Source organism: Microcaecilia unicolor, chromosome 4 (assembly GCF_901765095.1).
Source record: "Microcaecilia unicolor chromosome 4, aMicUni1.1, whole genome shotgun sequence".
NCBI classification, from domain to species: Eukaryota; Metazoa; Chordata; class Amphibia; order Gymnophiona; family Siphonopidae; genus Microcaecilia; species Microcaecilia unicolor.
The window spans coordinates 264,946,179-264,965,346 of NC_044034.1; the positions used below are offsets into that span (position 1 = coordinate 264,946,179).

At 52.7% G+C, this 19,168-nt stretch overlaps 1 protein-coding gene across 1 annotated transcript in view; it reads left to right on the forward strand.

Moving 5' to 3' along the window:
- The window catches only part of RASA3 (RAS p21 protein activator 3), a 615,753-nt gene that overhangs the window by 507,321 nt on the left and 89,264 nt on the right, over window positions 1-19,168 (forward strand). The window contains exon 12 of the mRNA XM_030201492.1: window positions 10,720-10,834. Within this exon, the coding sequence (XP_030057352.1) occupies window positions 10,720-10,834 (115 nt within the window). The remainder of the gene's footprint in view (window positions 1-10,719; window positions 10,835-19,168) is intronic.

Here is a 19,168-nt window from a genome sequence, read left to right on the forward strand (position 1 = left end):
CAACTTTTTTTCAAGGGCGCTGTACGCTGGAGGACAGGTACTGGATAACTTCAGCAAGGTCCGCCAGTGCCTGTCCTCCCATGCGCAGGGTCTGGGCCATGTCCTGGAGCTCATCTGGGGGAAGGTTAATTAGGGGGAGAGGCATATGGGGAGATGTGGCCCGATCTTGCACAGTGGGGAGAGTGGTGGAGGTGCTTCGGTCGCGGGTGGGAGTGGGGAAGGTACATGTCCCACGGGTTTCAGTGGGAGGAGGGGGCATGGGAGAGACACTGCGGTTCATAGTTTGGGGTGGTGGGGGGGTGGTCAGTAGTGAGGGGACATCACTGTTGTCCTCCCCTGTGAGGTCCACAATGGCACCTGTTACAAAAGACAATGGAAGAACTGTCAGAAAACATCACCACGAATTGCTGTAAAACAGAAACACACAGTGATATGCAATAATAGCCAACATTATTATTATGAACAAGTATAACGAGGCTAGAGATGAGTCATGACGCAGACTTTGGTAACTCACCCTCCTGTTCCTCCATCTGGAACATCTCAAGGACAGGGGTGACTTCCTCTGCGGAGGTGGATGGGACGGCATGGCTTAGGGAAAGAGGGAGGGAGGTCAGATGGGGAGCGTGAAAGGAGGTACTAGGAGGGCTGGTGGGACTATGCGGCGGAGGGGGGGAAGCGGGTGAAACAGGGGGGCTGGTGGGACTATGCGGCGGAGGGGGGGAAGCGGGGGAAACAGGGGGGCTGGTGGGACTATGCGGCGGAGGGGGGGAAGCGGGGGAAACAGGAGGGCTGGTGGGACTGGAATGTAGACGGGGAGGAGGAGAGGAAAGGTGGGAAGGGCCATACCTGGGAGCAGGGAGGCGCAAGACAATGGACTGGCGGGATCTCTTGGGGGGGGGCTGGAGACCTGAGGAGGGGCCGGGACGGCAACGGGCATAAGGCAGGAGGTGGGGACCAGGGGTAGGAGCGGAAGGGCGGGGAGGTGCGACAGCAGCCAGGGACCCTTCAACGACGTCATCCTCCTCCTGCTCCTCCTCCTCCTCCTGCTCCTCGTCCTCAGAAGATGACAATTCTGCACGGACAAACATTGTCTATCACATAAAAGCACAAGGCCACTATCAAACCTGTAATGTGGCAGACTCATGTCAAATGAACCAATACCTGGGCTGTTGTCAAGGTTTGCCTTCACCTCCTTTAGCCATTCGGGGTGGTCCTTGCGCAACGCCCGCGCACGTTTTTTTAGCTCCTCAACCTGTAAACCCAAAAAAAGGGAAAGCAGATGTACATTAAAAACTGGAAATAGGCATGCACTGTCGATGTCAGTAACTGGACCACCTTTGTTTTTTCATGCACATGCAAAAATCTGTTATATGTAATGACTGGTGTTCATAGGGTGTGCCCCCCCGGCCCCCCATGAACGGACACCCTCTGTGAATAGGATGACCGCCCCCACCCCCTTGGTACGACACTGTGCGTAGAGCCCTATATACTGCCAACTTACAGATCTGGGAAAGGAGGAACGCTTATTAAACAGGCGTTGTAGAGTCTCCCAGCCCTTGTCCATCCGCCCGATATTCCTCCTTCTCCCTGCGCGGGGGAAAAGACGCTTTTCATTTATTATGAAAAGTTGAGCGAGCCAGAGGACATCCATATCTGCAAAATTAGGCTTTCTTCCTCTGGCTGCCATAACTGCTGCACGTAAATTAACTGCGTATGTTATGCACGTGCTATATGAACGTGGTTATGACGTGGTTATGATGAGCGCCCTTGCCCCCTCCCGATCCTTTTTTTTTATTATTTTTTTATGTGTTTTCTGACATCCCTTGGACCAATCACAGCGCTTTTAGCTCTGCTAATGCGCTGGGATTGGCTCAAAGTTTGTTTATTTTTTCACTTAACACTTTTTCCTGGCACAGAGCTGTCCTAACGAGAGGTCCAGACCTCTCGTTAGTTTTCCTGCCCTTTTCCTGCGTAAAGGCAATCGGAAAAGGTTAGTGCATGTCGTTTCAATGGGGTTTTCACACTAATTGCTCATCTCCATTCCGTTTTCGTTAGCTGCTACTACCGTCGAAAAATAGGCTTTAGTGCATGGAAAGGATCGGAAATTCTTCCCCGAGGGCTCATTTAACGATGAAAAACGTTTAGTGCATCTGCCTCTTGATCTTTAGACATGTAAGATAGCTGGGTGGCTGGTGAACATGAGAATCACTTGGTCACTTGCCTGTCTGGTGTGAAGATGGCAGACCTCACAAAGGTAGAAAAGGAAAACAAAAACGTCATGGTATAAAGCAAACAAAGCAAAAAAGTGTGGGAAAGAACCAAGGAAGTCAGTTCTTAGTTGTCCACCCATTTATTCTAAGTGCAACACAAATATGGTGCAGTCAGAGGTGGTGCAGTATTTTATTCAGCAGTACTAAAACTTCTTACTGGCAACTGCCATTAAAGAGAGTTTCTATTCAAACAAACATTTTCACAAAATTCTAAATCCCAGCAAGGGTACCTTGCTTCGCCTGACAGGCTGCCTCAAGGGGTATAAACTTGCTGCTCTCATAACTCTGCAACACAAATATATCCCCTGAGACAGCTTATCAGATGAAACAAGGTGTCCTTGTTGGGATTTGGAATTTTGTGAAAATGTTTGTTTCATGCTTACATTTTTTTATTTTATTTTATTTTTTATTGAATTTTAAGAATAATTCAAGTAAAATACTTGTAGAGAAAATCAACCACCACAATCTCTCTATATAAAAAGCAACACCAACGTTCTATGAAGCCTCCAGCCTGAAGTGTGAAGGGGGCGAGATATCCGGTTTCTCTATGAGTGTCTGCCCCGCCCTCTCTGTAACACAGTCAGTGAAGTGAAGGAAAAGAGCAGAGCACGAAATCAAATCGCTGGCTCTGTAACAGTGAAGGACTCAGAGGGGGGAGGGGAGAGAGGCCAGAGGGCAGGGACACACACACTCCCACAGAAGAAAACCTTGCAAGCCCCCGTTTCATTTGCATCAGAAACGGGGCTTTTTTACTAGTATTGTAATAAAAGAAAATAACTGATTCTATAAGACTTTATATGGTAACTGAACCAGTCCTCTAAATTAGAGAGAGCCAAGAGATCATCGATATAAAGAAAAAATTAGGTACACCCTTAATACTTATAAAGTGCTCCCTGCTCTCTTTATCCTTATCATCCAAAACAATTTCTCAGTTTTGATACCTTGAATGCATTCTGTTGAAATATTGAGTTGACAGAATTGTATAGATATTTTTCTCCGAGGACAAGCAGGCTGCTTGTTCTCACTGATGGGTTGACGTCCTCGGCAGCCCCCTCCATCGGAAAGTTTACTAGCAAAGGCCTTTGCTAGTCCTCGCGCGCCCATGCGCACCGCGCATGCGCGGCCGTCTTCCCGCCCGAAACCGGCTCGAGCCGGCCAGTCTTCTTTCGTCCGCGCTCGGTACGGTCGTGTTACGCCGTTCGTGCCCCAGAGAGTCGACCTCGCGCGTCCTTTTCGACGTGTTTTTTCCTTGTTTTTCTTTAAAAAAGTTCGGGAAGCGCTCCGGAAGTGTTCCGGAAGACCCTTTCGGGTTTTCTGCCCTTCCCGTAATTTTCTCAACTTTTGCCCCGTAAGTTTTCTTTCGTTGTCGGGGTAGGCCTAGTTTGGCCTCGGTCGAGATTTTTCTCCCTTTAAATTTTGGTGCTTCAATTTTCGCCATTTCGGCCTTTGATTTCGCCGGCGTGATTTTTCCGCCCATGACATCGAAGCCTTCCAGCGGCTTCAAGAAGTGCACCCAGTGCGCCCGGGTAATCTCGCTCACTGATAGGCACTCTGCGTGTCTTCAGTGTCTAGGGGCCCAGCACCGCCCTCAGAACTGCAGTCTGTGTTCCCTGTTACAAAGGCGGACTCAGGTAGCGAGATTAGCCCAGTGGAACGTTTTGTTCTCGGGCTCTTCGTCGACATCGGCACCGGAGGCATCGAGTGCATCGACGTCGTCAGCGTCCGGACCATCTTCCTTGGCTGCCGCTCCATCGACTGCATCGAGGCATCGGACCTCTGCATCGGCGCTGAGGCATCGGGCGACTGCATCGACGTCGGTGGTACCGAGACTTCGTCTGCTGATGTCGTCGGACGGAGGTGCATCGTCAGGAGTGCAGGTGAGGGCTGTCCATTCCCCTGCTGGTGGCGGTGAGCCTTCGGGTGGGTCTCCTCCTACCCTGAGGGCTCCTGCGGTACAGCCCCCCCGGGATCGACCCTCTTCGGTCTCGGCCCCGAGGAAGCGACGGATGGATTCTACGTCCTCCTCGTCGGTGCCGGGGAGCTCCGGTGACATGCTTCGGAAGAAGTCGAAGAAGCATCGACACCGGTCTCCTCCCCATGTCGGCACCGAGAGCTCTGGGTCGCCGAGGGATTCGGCACCCAGCAGGCATCGGCACCGAGAGGACCGCTCACCCTCTGTTCAGGAGGTGTCGATGCGCTCCACTCTGGACAGCCCGGAACAGCCTCCTCGCCCGGAACAGGTTCTGACGTCGACGCCTGCATCGACCTCTCAGCCTTTTTCTGCAGCCACTCTGAACGAGAGCCTCCGGGCCGTTCTCCCAGAGATTCTGGGAGAGCTGTTGCGCCCTACCCCTCCGGTACCGGCGGTGCTTGCGCCTCCGGTACCGTCGAGCGTGGCGCCGGCTGGTCCATCGCCCAGGTTGAGGTCCCCGACGTCGGTACCGCGTGCGGTGCCGACCGCGGCCACCTCCCAGGAAGGCTCCCCGACTACGTCGGCGGAGGGAGCTTCGCCGATGCGGGCGAGGGAGTCTACCTCTCGACGCCCCCATCGTGGACGTGGCTCCACGGAGTCGAGCCGGGCGAGGTTGCAGACACAGGTCCGTGAACTTGTGTCTGACACCGAGGGTGAGGCCTCGTGGAAGGACGAAGAAGACCCCAGATATTTCTCTGACGAGGAGTCTGAGGGTCTTCCTTCTGATCCCACTCCCTCTCCTGAAAGGCAGCTTTCTCCTCCTGAGAGTCTGTCTTTCGCTTCCTTTGTCCGGGAGATGTCTACGGCCATCCCCTTCCCGGTGGTTGTGGAGGACGAGCCCAGGGCTGAAATGTTTGAGCTCCTGGACTATCCTTCTCCACCTAAGGAAGCGTCCACTGTTCCCTTGCACCATGTCCTGAAAAAGACATTGCTTGCAAACTGGACCAAGCCATTAAGTAATCCCCACATTCCCAAGAAGATCGAGTCCCAGTACCGGATCCATGGGGACCCAGAGCTGATGCGCACTCAGTTGCCTCATGACTCTGGAGTTGTGGATTTGGCCCTAAAGAAAGCTAAGAGTTCTAGGGAGCATGCTTCGGCGCCCCCGGGCAAAGACCCCTTTGGGAGGAAGGCCTACCATTCTTCTATGCTCGTGGCCAAGATCCAGTCTTACCAGCTCTACACGAGCATACACATGCGGAACAATGTGCGGCAGTTGGCGGGCTTGGTTGATGCTCTTCCCCCTGAGCAAGCCAAGCCTTTTCAGGAGGTGGTCAGGCAGCTGAAGGCGTGCAGAAAATTCCTGGCCAGAGGAGTTTATGACACTTTTGATGTTGCGTCCAGGGCCGCTGCTCAAGGTGTGGTGATGCGCAGGCTCTCATGGCTGAGTGCCGCCGACCTGGAGAATAGACTCCAGCAGCGGATTGCGGACTCGCCTTGCCGTGCGGACAACATTTTTGGGGAAAAAGTTGAGCAGGTGGTAGAGTCTCTCCACCAGCGGGACACCGCATTCGACAAGTTCTCCCGCCGGCAGCCTTCAGCCTCTACCTCTACAGGTAGAAGATTTTTCGGGGGAAGGAAGACTGGTCCCTATGCTTCTGGTAAGCGTAGGTACAATCCTCCTTTCCGACAGCCTGCGGCCCAGGCTAAGCCCCAGCGCGCTCGCTCTCGTCAGCAGCGTGCGCCTCAGCAAGGCCCCGCGGCTCCCCAGCAAAAGCAAGGGGCGAGCTTTTGACTGGCTCCAGCAGAGCATAGCCGACATCCCAGTGTCAGTGCCGGGCGACCTGCCGGTCGGAGGGAGGTTGATAGCTTTTCACCAAAGGTGGCCTCTCATAACCTCCGATCAGTGGGTTCTGCAAATAGTCCGGCAGGGATACACCCTCAATTTGGCCTCAAAACCTCCAAATTGTCCACCGGGAGCTCAGTCTTACAGCTTCCAGCACAAGCAGGTACTTGCAGAGGAACTCTCCGCCCTTCTCAGCGCCAATGCGGTCGAGCCCGTGCCATCCGGGCAGGAAGGGCTGGGATTCTATTCCAGGTACTTCCTTGTGGAAAAGAAAACAGGGGGGATGCGTCCCATCCTAGACCTAAGGGCCCTGAACAAATATCTCGTAAAAGAAAAGTTCAGGATGCTTTCCCTGGGCACCCTCCTCCCCATGATTCAGCAAAACGATTGGCTATGCTCTCTGGACTTGAAGGATGCCTACACTCACATCCCGATACTGCCAGCTCACAGACAGTATCTGCGATTTCAGCTGGGCACACGCCACTTCCAGTACTGTGTGCTACCCTTTGGGCTCGCCTCTGCGCCCAGGGTGTTCACAAAGTGCCTAGCTGTGGTAGCAGCGGCACTTCGCAGGCTGGGGGTGCATGTGTTCCCATATCTCGACGATTAGCTGGTGAAGAACACATCCGAGGCAGGAGCCCTGCAGTCCATGCAGATGACTATTCGCCTACTGGAGCTACTGGGGTTTGTGATAAATTATCCAAAGTCCCATCTTCTCCCAATGCAGAGACTCGAATTCATAGGAGCTCTGCTGGATTCTCGGACGGCTCGCGCCTATCTCCCAGAGACGAGGGCCAACAACTTGTTGTCCCTCGTCTCGCGGGTGCGAGCGTCCCAGCAGATCACAGCTCGGCAGATGTTGAGATTGCTGGGCCACATGGCCTCCACAGTTCATGTGACTCCCATGGCCCGCCTTCACATGAGATCTGCTCAATGGACCCTAGCCTCCCAGTGGTATCAGGCCGCTGGGGGTCTAGAGGACGTGATCCACCTGTCCACGAGTTTTCTAAAATCCCTATATTGGTGGACGATTTGCTCCAATTTGACTCTGGGACGTCCCTTCCAAATTCTTCAGCCACAAAAGGTGCTGACCACGGATGCGTCCCTCCTGGGATGGGGAGCTCATGTCGATGGGCTTCACACCCAAGGAAGCTGGTCCCTCCAGGAACGCGATCTGCAGATCAATCTTCTGGAGTTACGAGCGATCTGGAACGCTCTGAAGGCTTTCAGAGATCGGCTGTCCCACCAAATTATCCAAATTCAGACAGACAACCAGGTTGCCATGTACTATGTCAACAAGCAGGGGGGCACCGGATCTCGCCCCCTGTGTCAGGAAGCCGTCAGCATGTGGCTCTGGGCTCGCCGTCACGACATGGTGCTCCAAGCCACATATCTGGCAGGCGTAAACAACAGTCTGGCCGACAGGTTGAGCAGGATTATGCAACCTCACGAGTGGTCGCTCAATTCCCGTGTGGTACGACAGATCTTCCAGGTGTGGGGCACCCCCTTGGTAGATCTCTTCGCATCTCGAGTGAACCACAAAGTCCCTCAGTTCTGTTCCAGGCTTCAGGCCCACGGCAGACTGGCATCGGATGCCTTCCTCCTGGACTGGGGGGAGGGTCTGCTGTATGCTTATCCTCCCATACCTCTGGTGGGGAAGACTTTGTTGAAACTCAAGCAAGACCAAGGCACCATGATTCTGATTGCTCCTTTTTGGCCGCGTCAGATCTGGTTCCCTCTTCTTCTGGAGTTGTCCTCCGAAGAACCGTGGAGATTGGAGTGTTTTCCGACCCTCATCACACAGGACGAAGGGGCACTTCTGCATCCCAGCCTCCAGTCGCTGGCTCTTACGGCCTGGATGTTGAGGGCGTAGACTTTGCCTCTTTGGGTCTGTCAGAGGGTGTCTCCCGCATCTTGCTTGCTTCCAGGAAAGATTCCACTAAGAGAAGTTACTTCTTCCATTGGAGGAGGTTTGCCGTCTGGTGTGACAGCAAGGCCCTAGATCCTCGCTCTTGTCCTACACAGACCCTGCTTGAATACCTTCTGCACTTGTCTGAGTCTGGTCTCAAGACCAACTCTGTAAGGGTTCACCTTAGTGCAATCAGTGCTTATCATTATCATGTGGAAGGTAAGCCGATCTCAGGACAGCCTTTAGTTGTTCGCTTCATGAGAGGCTTGCTTTTGTCAAAGCCCCCTGTCAAGCCTCCTACAGTGTCATGGGATCTCAATGTCGTTCTCACCCAGCTGATGAAACCTCCTTTCGAGCCACTGAATTCCTGCCATCTGAAGTACTTGACTTGGAAGGTCATTTTCTTGGTGGCAGTTACTTCAGCTCGTAGAGTCAGTGAGCTTCAGGCCCTGGTAGCCCAGGCTCCTTACACCAAATTTCATCATAACAGAGTAGTCCTCCGCACTCACCCTAAGTTCCTGCCAAAGGTCGTGTCGGAGTTCCATCTGAACCAGTCAATTGTCTTGCCAACATTCTTTCCCCGTCCTCATTCCTGCCCTGCTGAACGTCAGCTGCACACATTGGACTGCAAGAGAGCATTGGCCTTCTACTTGGAGCGGACACAGCCCCACAGACAGTCCGCCCAATTGTTTGTTTCTTTTGATCCCAATAGGAGGGGAGTGGCTGTAGGGAAACGCACCATATCCAATTGGCTAGCAGATTGCATTTCCTTCACTTACGCCCAGGCGGGGCTGGCTCTTGAGGGTCATGTCACGGCTCATAATGTTAGAGCCATGGCTGCGTCGGTAGCCCACTTGAAGTCAGCCTCCTTTGAAGAAATTTGCAAAGCTGCGACGTGGTCATCTGTCCACACATTCACATCTCATTACTGCCTGCAGCAGGATACCCGACGCGACAGTCGGTTCGGGCAGTCAGTTCTTCAGAACCTGTTTGGGCTTTAGGATCCAACTCCACCCCCCGAGGGCCCTGTTTGTTCTGTTCCAGGCTGCACTCTCAGTTAGTTGGTAAATTTTTTAGGTCAATCTCAGTTTGTCCTCGCCGTTGCGAGGCCCAATTGACCATGGTTGTTGTTTTGAGTGAGCCTGGGGGCTAGGGATACCCCATCAGTGAGAACAAGCAGCCTGCTTGTCCTCGGAGAAAGCGAATGCTACATACCTGTAGAAGGTATTCTCCGAGGACAGCAGGCTGATTGTTCTCACAAACCCGCCCGCCTCCCCTTTGGAGTTGAGTCTTCCCTTGAAGTGTATTGTCTTGCTACATACTGGACTGGCCGGCTCGAGCCGGTTTCGGGCGGGAAGACGGCCGCGCATGCGCGGTGCGCATGGGCGCGCGAGGACTAGCAAAGGCCTTTGCTAGTAAACTTTCCGATGGAGGGGGCTGCCGAGGACGTCAACCCATCAGTGAGAACAATCAGCCTGCTGTCCTCGGAGAATACCTTCTACAGGTATGTAGCATTCGCTTTAAAGTGGCATTCCTTGAAGCTTGTAAGTAACAGGAATGCAGGTTTTTTTTTCATTCTAGATGGCATTACAAATTGTTAACTTTCAAAATTAATCATGTCAACACTAAGGCCAGCCTGATGGTCCAGGATCCTGCAGATGCAACATTAACAGCCCCTGGGGGAGAAGGCATCCAAATTACTATACAGTAGTAACACCTAGCAGCCATTAAGATCCATGTTAGGTTCCAGAGGGAGTCACAGTTTTTGGCCAGTTTTGCACTGCAGTGTCTCACCAGAGTTGATAGAAGGATATAGAAATAGGCAGAGAAAAATCCAAGTAACTGTGAATGAAGGCTGATGGTGAGTTACACCTTCAAAAAGATATAAACAGGATGGAGTTGGTCCAGAAGGTAGCTACTAAAATATTCCGTGCTCTTCATCTTAAAGCATATGGGGACAGACTTAAAGATCAATATGTATACTTCGGAAGAAAGCTGGAAAGGGGAAAATGATAGAAGCTTTTAAATATTCTGTGGCATAAATTCACAGGAGGTGGGATTCTGTAAAAAGAAGCTGTAGATCCAGGGGGTATGTGATGAAGGTGAATGGGGATAGATTTGGGAGTATCTAAGGAAGCATTTCTTTACAGAAAGGGTAGTGAATGCATGGAAAAGCCTCCCAGTGGAGGTGGTAGAGACAAGGGCGGTATCTGAATTCAAGAAAACTTGGGACAAGAACAAAGTCTGTAAAGGAGAGGAAAAATTCTAGAGCTTATTGGTTGCTCTGGATGGGCAGACTTGATAGGCTGTATTGTCTTTATCTGCCATCATTTTCTCTGTTTCTATAGTGCTACAATGGCCTGTTTCAGCTGAGCTGTAAACTCAGATGTAGGGCTGGGTTTAAAAGAAATAAATACAAGTTCATCCTATTGCTAAGCTGAATTAAAATAAATAAAAATTAATGAAAGACCAGTTGCTTAACAGTGATAAAGAGGAGAAAATTATTCCTTAAATAGCCACAAGCAGAAAAGAAATAACTTTTTTTATAGCTGACATGGTCGTTAGTACTGCCTAATGTGAAAATTTTGTAGCACTTCTAATAATGTTGCAGATGACAGTCTCTGGTCAAATGGAGATCAGATGGATAATGGTTTACAGAAAAAAATTGGTTTCCGTGCCCTGTAATTGTTTCTTTTGTCCTTGTGCCTTTGCTTTTTTATTTTTTGTTTTTTGTTTTTACACAAGACAACTAAATTACAGAAATCTGTTTTTATTTTCTTAGGGACCCAAATACCATTTTCAGAGGAAATTCATTAACATCCAAGTGTATTGATGAGACCATGAAGCTGGCAGGGATGCATTATCTTCAGGTTACTCTAAAGCCAATTATAGATGAGGTAATGACATCTAACACTTATAGTTTTTATTAAGTTTCTGCGTTTAGTTTTTATTAAGTTTCTGAACTAGGTAGCTTCTAAAAGTAGGCATACTCAAGTTACTTGCTACGTTTCAGCTTGTGTTGAAAATGTTATTATTTAAAAACGGCAAACTTATGTATTGTTGTTCTGCAAACAAAGAAATAAAAAGAAAATAAGTTATTGGTTGGAGATATTAACTTACCCCCCTGTTTACAAAGCCACATTAGCAGCTACTGGTGCAGTAATGCCAGCACAGCCCATTCACTTTGAATGAGCTGTGTTGGCATTGCCACACGGCTTTGTAAACAGGGAGGTTAGTATTAATATGGAATGTTTTAAAAGATGCAAGCTTATGAGACTTAAGACATTTTCCTTAGGGAATTACAAAAAGGTTCTTCTCAGGCCCAAAAAATAGTGTTTTATTTTTCTTGTGAAAAGAAACTTTTTAAAAAAAGATTTTAAACCTATACATAAAAGTAAATGTCTTTTCTGAGAATGCATAGTTTTAGCTACTTTAATTATCAGAATTAGCAAAAAAAAAAAAAAAAATCCTCTCTCCTCACAGCTCTGCAGCTTACAGCCGGCTAAACAAAGAAACAAAAAAAGAAGGCAAACAGGCTCTTCTGATCAGCTGCCAGGCTGTAGGGATCTGGAGTACTGTTAAACTCCTGCGGAGAGCCTCCGCTGCCGCTTAAAGCATTTTTTCTGCCTCGGTGAGTGTTTAGCTGTTTGGCGCCGTTTCACTTAGGCTCCGGGGGGCGGACCGTGTTATGGCGGTGGAAGGTGTTAAGTGCTGCTCCCGCTGCGGCTCTCGCCATTTCGCAGTGGCTGTTTGTTTAGCTAGGTGCGCTGAGGTCGTCGCTGACTCGGAAGGGACCGGGGAGACTGTGGGGGATTCTTCCCCTGTGTCTGTTTCAGCGGCACGCATCGGTTTTCCCGCGTCAGAGGCGGTTGTGAAGCCAGTGCCATTTTCTTCTGTAGATTCTTCCCGCCTCTCGGGTTCAGCTGCCTCGGTCCCTGGCACCTCAGGAGCACTTTCTGAAGTGCTGTCTAAAGTTTCTCCTGCTGCTCCTTCGGTTTCTGATTTTTCTCCAGAGTTTATTCTTTTAATGCCGCAGGCTTATTTAATTAAAAAAGGCTCTCTGGTGTCCCCTCCTCCTCCTCTAGAGCCTTTGCTAGAGGGCAGAGAGAGAGGGAGATTTGGGCTCTCTCTTGCTGCTTGAGGATCCGGTGGCTAAGCGTAGGAGGTTAACTTCTTTACCTGAGGAAGGGTCCTTGGGACCCCATTCCCCTCCTCCTTCCATTTTGGCGGGCTCGGGTGAGTCTGGCCATCCTTCTAGACTGGAGGACTTGGAAGAGTCTGATTTTTCTCCCTGCTGAACAGGATGATCCTACGACTGTAAGGATTTTTCATTGTGATGAGTTGCCTGTTTTGATCTCGCAGGCCTTGGAAGACGTGAATATTTCAGATCCAGAGGTTCAGGCGTCAACCTCAGTTAATTTAAAAATGGCAAGCACTCGGAGACCTTCTAAGGTCCTTCTTATGCATGATTCCTTTCAGGAGCTGATTTCCGCTCAGTGGTCTGATACTGAGAGCGGATTCAAAGTGGCTAGGGCTTTGGCCCATCTTTATCCGGTGTCTGCTTCTACTTTAGATTCCTTTTCCTTACCTAAAGTGGACGCTTTGGTTACTGCTGTCACCAAGAAGACCACTTCCTGTGGAAGGTGGGGTTGCGCTTAAAGACGTTCAAATAGACGTCTGGAAGCTTCCCTTCAACGTTCCTTTGAGGTGGCGGCCTTGGCCTTGCAGGCCTTTATTTGTAGCTCTTATGCTGCCAGGACATGCCTTTCTTGGATCCAGCAGGGTTTAGAACAGGTTCCAGATCCTGCTTCTCCCCCATCTATTGGTCCTCCTATGGAGTCGGCTCTTGCTTTTTTGGCGGACGCTCTGTATGACCTCGTCAGGGCGTCTGCTAAGCAGATGGCTTTAGCGGTTTCGGCTCGACGTCTCCTGTGGCTCCGCCACTGGTTGGCAGACATGGCTTCTAAGCAGCGTCTTACCAGACTTCCTTTTAAGGGGAAGCTTTTGTTCGGTGAAGATCTTGGAAAAATTGTGAAAGACTTGGGAGATTCGAAGTCTCAGAGGCTACCAGAAGATAAGCCCAAGTCTAATGCAAGGTCGGTCTCTTCTAAACCTCGTTTCCGTGACTTCCACCGCTATTGACTTGGTCGTAGTTTTTGCATTTCAGTGCTCCAGATTTCAGCAGCGGTCTTCCTTTCATAATGACAAACGATTGTCTACTGCGGCTTCTAGGCCGAGTAATCAATCGGCCCAAGAGTCATTTGGTTCCCTCCCAGTCCTTGGAGTATCTGGGAGTAGTTTTTGACACAGCCCAGGGACATGTATTCTCCGAGGACAAGCAGGCTGCTTGTTCTCACGACTGGGTGACGTCCGCGGCAGCCCCCACCAACCGGAAAAAAGCTTCGCGGGACGGTCGGCACGCAGGGCACGCCCACCGCGCATGCGCGGCCGTCTTCCCGCCCGTGCGCGACCGCTCCCGCCAGTTCCTTTTTTTCCGCGCCTGGAGAGAGTCGTGCTTTGCCGCTCTCTCTACTTCAGCCGCCGGATTCTTGCGATCGCGTATACGCGGATCGCGCTTCGTTAATTTAATTTAATTTCCTTTTTTTCTACCTTTCTTTTTACAAAAAAAAAAAAAAAAAGACTGCGCGTGTGGAGCACGCGCTCCCCTTTTCCCTCGCTTCCAGCGGGGACGCTACGTTGCGGCCTAGTGGTCGCTCGGTCGTTTATTTTTTCGTGGTGTGATTTTAGCCACCATTGACGACTTTGACTTCGCCGACGCGATTTTTCCTTCGATGTCCTCGAAGGTCCCGAGTGGATTTAAAAAGTGTGGTCGCTGCGGCCGGCCGATCTCGCAGACCGACACCCACGCTTGGTGCCTCCAGTGCCTCGGGCCGGAGCACAATCTCAAGTCGTGTGCTTTGTGTCTCGGTCTCCGGAAACGGACTCAGGTTGCGAGGCAAGTTCTGCGGGACCGTCTTTTTGGAACTTGCGCCGGCCCCTCGACGTCGACCTCGACGGCATCGGTATCGAAGGCCGGTTCTTCGGTACCAGTATCGATGCCCGAGACATCGGCACCGATGGCAGCGACCCCAGGAGAACAGGTCCCGTCGGCCCGCCGGTCCGCCGGTGAGAGTGGGGTTGAGAGGCCGCGTGGGCAGTCGGCCCCGGTCACTCCCTCAGCTCGTGAGCCACGGGACCGAACCCTGTCTGACCCGGTGCCTCGAGACCGAGGGGGATCGACCTCCTCCTCTTCCATGCCCTCCGGCGCCGGTGACGTGCATCGAAAGAAGGACAAAAAGCGTCGTCACCGGACGCCCTCGGTGCATCCTGAAGAGGAGTCGACGCCGAAGCGTCATCGTCGAGAGGAGAGGTCCCCGTCGGTTGTGGAGGTACCGACGCGTCGGGGTTCCGGCACTTCGGTGCCGTCTCCTGGCTCCCAGCAGCTTCCGGCACCGACACCCTTACCGGCCCCACCGCCTTTCCCGGCAGCGGGCCTGGACGAGTGCCTCAGAGCCATCCTTCCGGGGATCCTGGAAGGGCTGATGCGCCAGGCTGTGCCGGCGCCGGGGGTGCTTGCGCCCTCGGCGCCGATGACTGTGGCGCCGGCGAGCTCTAGCCCGGCGCCGGAGCTGTCGACACCGCCGCCGCTTGCGGTGCCGGTCTCGACTGCTACGCAGGTGGAGTCCCCGTCGACGTCGATGGAGGGAGCTCCGTCCCCGCCGGCGCGGGAGTCCACCGCTCGACGACACCGAGACCTCGGTGCCTCGACGTCGAGCCGGGCCCGGTACAGGACTCAGCTACATGAGCTAATGTCCGATACCGAGGATGAGGACTCGTGGGGGGAAGAGGAGGACCCTAGATATTTCTCCTCAGAGGAGTCTACGGGCCTTCCCTCGGACCCCACGCCTTCACCGGAGAGGAAGCTCTCACCTCCTGAGAGCCTCTCCTTTGCCTCCTTTGTGCGGGATATGTCGATCACCATTCCCTTCCCCGTGGTCTCTGTGGAAGAGCCGAGGGCCGAGATGCTCGAGGTCCTCGACTATCCATCACCACCTAGAGAGTCCTCCACGGTGCCGCTGCACAATGTCCTGAAGGAGACGCTGCTCCGGAACTGGGTGAGACCGTTAACTAACCCCACCATTCCCAAGAAAGCAGAGTCACAGTACAGGATCCACTCCGACCCAGAGCTCATGCGGCCCCAATTGCCCCATGACTCAGCGGTCGTGGATTCTGCTCTCAAGAGGGCACGGAGTTCGAGGGATACCGCCTCGGCGCCCCCGGGGCGGGAGTCTCGCACTCTGGACTCGTTTGGGAGGAAGGCCTACCAATCCTCCATGCTCGTGACCCGCATCCAGTCATACCTGCTCTATATGAGCATCCACATGCGGACCAATGTGCAACAGCTGGCGGACCTGGTCGAGAAGCTCCCGCCGGAGCAGTCCAGGCCTTATCAGGAGGTGGTCAGGCAGCTGAAGGCATGCAGAAAGTTCCTGTCCAGGGGTATTTTTGACACCTGTGACGTGGCATCTCGTGCTGCGGCCCAAGGTATAGTGATGCGCAGGCTCTCATGGCTGCGCGGCTCTGACCTGGACAACCGCACCCAGCAGAGACTGGCCGACGTCCCTTGCCGGGGGGATAACATTTTCGGTGAGAAGGTCGAGCAGATGGTGGACCAACTGCATCAGCGGGAAACCGCTCTCGACAAGCTCTCCCACCGGGCGCCTTCAGCATCCGCCCCCACTGGTGGGCGTTTTTCCCGGGCACGGCAGGCTGCACCCTATTCTTTTGCAAAGCGTAGGTACAACCAGCCGGCCCGAAGGCCTCGTCAGGCACAGGGACAGCCCCAGCGCGCTCGTTCCCGTCAACAGCGTGCGCCTAAGCAGCCCCCTGCGCCTCCACAGCAAAAGCCGGGGACGGGCTTTTGACTGGATCCACGGGAACATAGCCGCCCTACAAGTGTCCGTACCGGACGATCTGCCGGTCGGAGGGAGGTTAAAATTTTTTCACCAAAGGTGGCCTCTCATAACCTCCGACCAGTGGGTTCTCCAAATAGTGCGGTGCGGATACGCCCTGAATTTGGCCTCCCTGCCTCCAAATTGTCCTCCGGGAGCTCAGTCTTTCAGCTCCCATCACAAGCAGGTACTTGCAGAGGAACTCTCCGCCCTTCTCAGCGCCAATGCGGTCGAGCCCGTACCACCCGGGCAGGAAGGGCAGGGATTCTATTCCAGGTACTTCCTTGTGGAAAAGAAAACAGGGGGGATGCGTCCCATCCTAGACCTGAGAGGCCTGAACAAATTCCTGGTCAAAGAAAAGTTCAGGATGCTTTCCTTGGGCACCCTTCTGCCAATGATTCAGAAAAACGATTGGCTATGTTCCCTGGATTTAAAGGACGCATATACTCACATACCGATACTGCCAGCTCACAGACAGTATCTCAGATTCCGCCTGGGCGCACGCCACTTTCAGTATTGTGTGCTGCCATTTGGGCTCGCCTCTGCCCCACGAGTGTTTACCAAGTGCCTCATGGTGGTAGCGGCCTACCTACGCAAGCTGGGAGTGCACGTGTTCCCATATCTCGACGATTGGCTGGTCAAGAACGCCTCGGAGGCAGGAGCCCTCCGGTCCATGCAGTGCACTATTCAACTTCTGGAGCTGCTGGGGTTTGTGATAAATTACCCAAAGTCCCATCTCCAACCGTCCCAGTCTGGAATTCATAGGAGCGCTGCTGAATACCCAGACGGCTCGGGCCTTTCTTCCCGAAGCGAGGGCCGCCAATCTCCTGGCCCTGGCTTCGCAGACCAGAGCGTCCCAGCAGATCACAGCTCGGCAGACGTTGAGACTTCTGGGTCATATGGCCTCTACAGTTCATGTGACTCCCATGGCTCGTCTTCACATGAGATCTGCTCAATGGACCCTAGCTTCCCAGTGGTTCCAAGCCACCGGGAATCTAGAAGATGTCATCCGCCTCTCCACCAGCTGCCGCACTTCACTGCTCTGGTGGACCATTCGGACCAATTTGACACTGGGACGTCCATTTCAAATTCCACAGCCCACGAAAGTGCTGACGACGGATGCCTCTCGCCTGGGGTGGGGAGCTCATGTCGATGGGCTGCACACCCAGGGTATATGGTCCCTCCAGGAAAAGGATCTGCAGATCAACCTCCTGGAGCTCCGAGCGATCTGGAACGCACTGAAGGCTTTCAGAGATCGGCTGTCCTACCAAATTATCCAAATTCGGACAGACAATCAGGTTGCAATGTTTTACGTCAACAAGCAGGGGGGCACCGGATCTCGCCCCCTGTGTCAGGAAGCCGTCGGGATGTGGCGCTGGGCATGCCAGCACAGCATGCTTCTCCAAGCCACATACCTGGCAGGCGTAAACAACAGTCTGGCCGACAGACTGAGCAGAGTCATGCAACCGCACGAGTGGTCGCTCCATTCCAGAGTGGTACGCAAGATCTTCCGAGAGTGGGGCACCCCCTCGGTGGATCTTTTCGCCTCTCAGACCAACCACAAGCTGCCTCTGTTCTGTTCCAGACTTCAGACACACGGCAGGCTAGCGTCAGATGCCTTTCTCCTTCATTGGGGGACCGGCCTCCTGTATGCTTATCCTCCCATACCTTTGGTGGGGAAGACCTTACTGAAGCTCAAGCAAGACCGCGGCACCATGATTCTGATAGCGCCCTTTTGGCCCCGTCAGATCTGGTTCCCTCTTCTTCTGGAGTTGTCCTCCGAAGAACCGTGGAGATTGGAGTGTTTTCCGACTCTCATTTCGCAGAACGACGGAGCGTTGCTGCACCCCAACCTTCAATCCCTGGCTCTCACGGCCTGGATGTTGAGGGCGTAGACTTCGCTGCGTTGGGTCTGTCTGAGGGTGTCTCCCGGGTCTTGCTTGCCTCTAGGAAGGATTCCACTAAGAAGAGTTACTTTTTCAAGTGGAGGAGGTTTGTCGTTTGGTGTGAGAGCAAGGCCCTAGAACCTCGTTCTTGCCCTGCACAGAACCTGCTTGAATACCTTCTACACTTATCAGAGTCTGGCCTCAAGACCAACTCAGTAAGGAATCACCTTAGTGCGATTAGTGCTTACCATTATCGTGTGGAAGGTAAAGCCATCTCTGGAGAGCCTTTGGTCGTTCGATTCATGAGAGGCTTGCTTTTGTCAAAGCCCCCTATCAAGCCTCCTACAGTGTCATGGGATCTCAACGTCGTCCTCACCCAGCTGATGAAACCTCCTTTTGAGCCACTGAATACCTGCCATCTGAAGTACTTGACCTGTAAGGTCATTTTCTTGGTGGCAGTTACTTCAGCTCGTAGGGTCAGTGAGCTTCAAGCCCTAGTAGCTCATGCTCCATATACCAAATTTCATCACAACAGAGTAGTGCTCCGCACCCACCCAAAGTTCCTGCCGAAGGTGGTGTCGGAGTTCCATCTTAACCAGTCAATTGTCTTGCCAACATTCTTCCCCAGGCCGCATACCCGCCCTGCTGAACGTCAGTTGCACACATTGGACTGCAAGAGAGCATTGGCCTTCTACTTGGAGCGGACACAGCCCCACAGACAGTCCGCCCAATTGTTTGTTTCTTTCGACCCTAACAGGCTAGGGGTCGCTGTCGGGAAACGCACCATCTCCAATTGGCTAGCAGATTGCATTTCCTTCACTTACGCCCAGGCTGGGCTGACTCTTGAGGGTCATGTCACGGCTCATAGTGTTAGAGCCATGGCAGCGTCAGTGGCCCACTTGAAGTCAGCCACTATTGAAGAGATTTGCAAGGCTGCGACGTGGTCATCTGTCCACACATTCACATCACATTACTGCCTCCAGCAGGATACCCGACGCGACAGTCGGTTCGGGCAGTCGGTGCTGCAGAATCTGTTTGGGGTGTAAATCCAACTCCACCCTCCAGGACCCGAATTTATTCTGGTCAGGCTGCACTCTCAGTTAGTTGTTCTTCGTAGGTCAATTTCTGTTGTAAACTCGCCGTTGCGAGGTTCAATTGACCTGGGTTCTTGTTTTGAGTGAGCCTGAGAGCTAGGGATACCCCAGTCGTGAGAACAAGCAGCCTGCTTGTCCTCGGAGAAAGGGTATGATACATACCTGTAGCAGTTGTTCTCCGAGGACAGCAGGCTGATTGTTCTCACCTACCCTCCCTCCTCCCCTTTGGAGTTGTGTGTTTCATCTTTTGCTAGTTATTCAACTGGCGGGAGCGGTCGCGCACGGGCGGGAAGACGGCC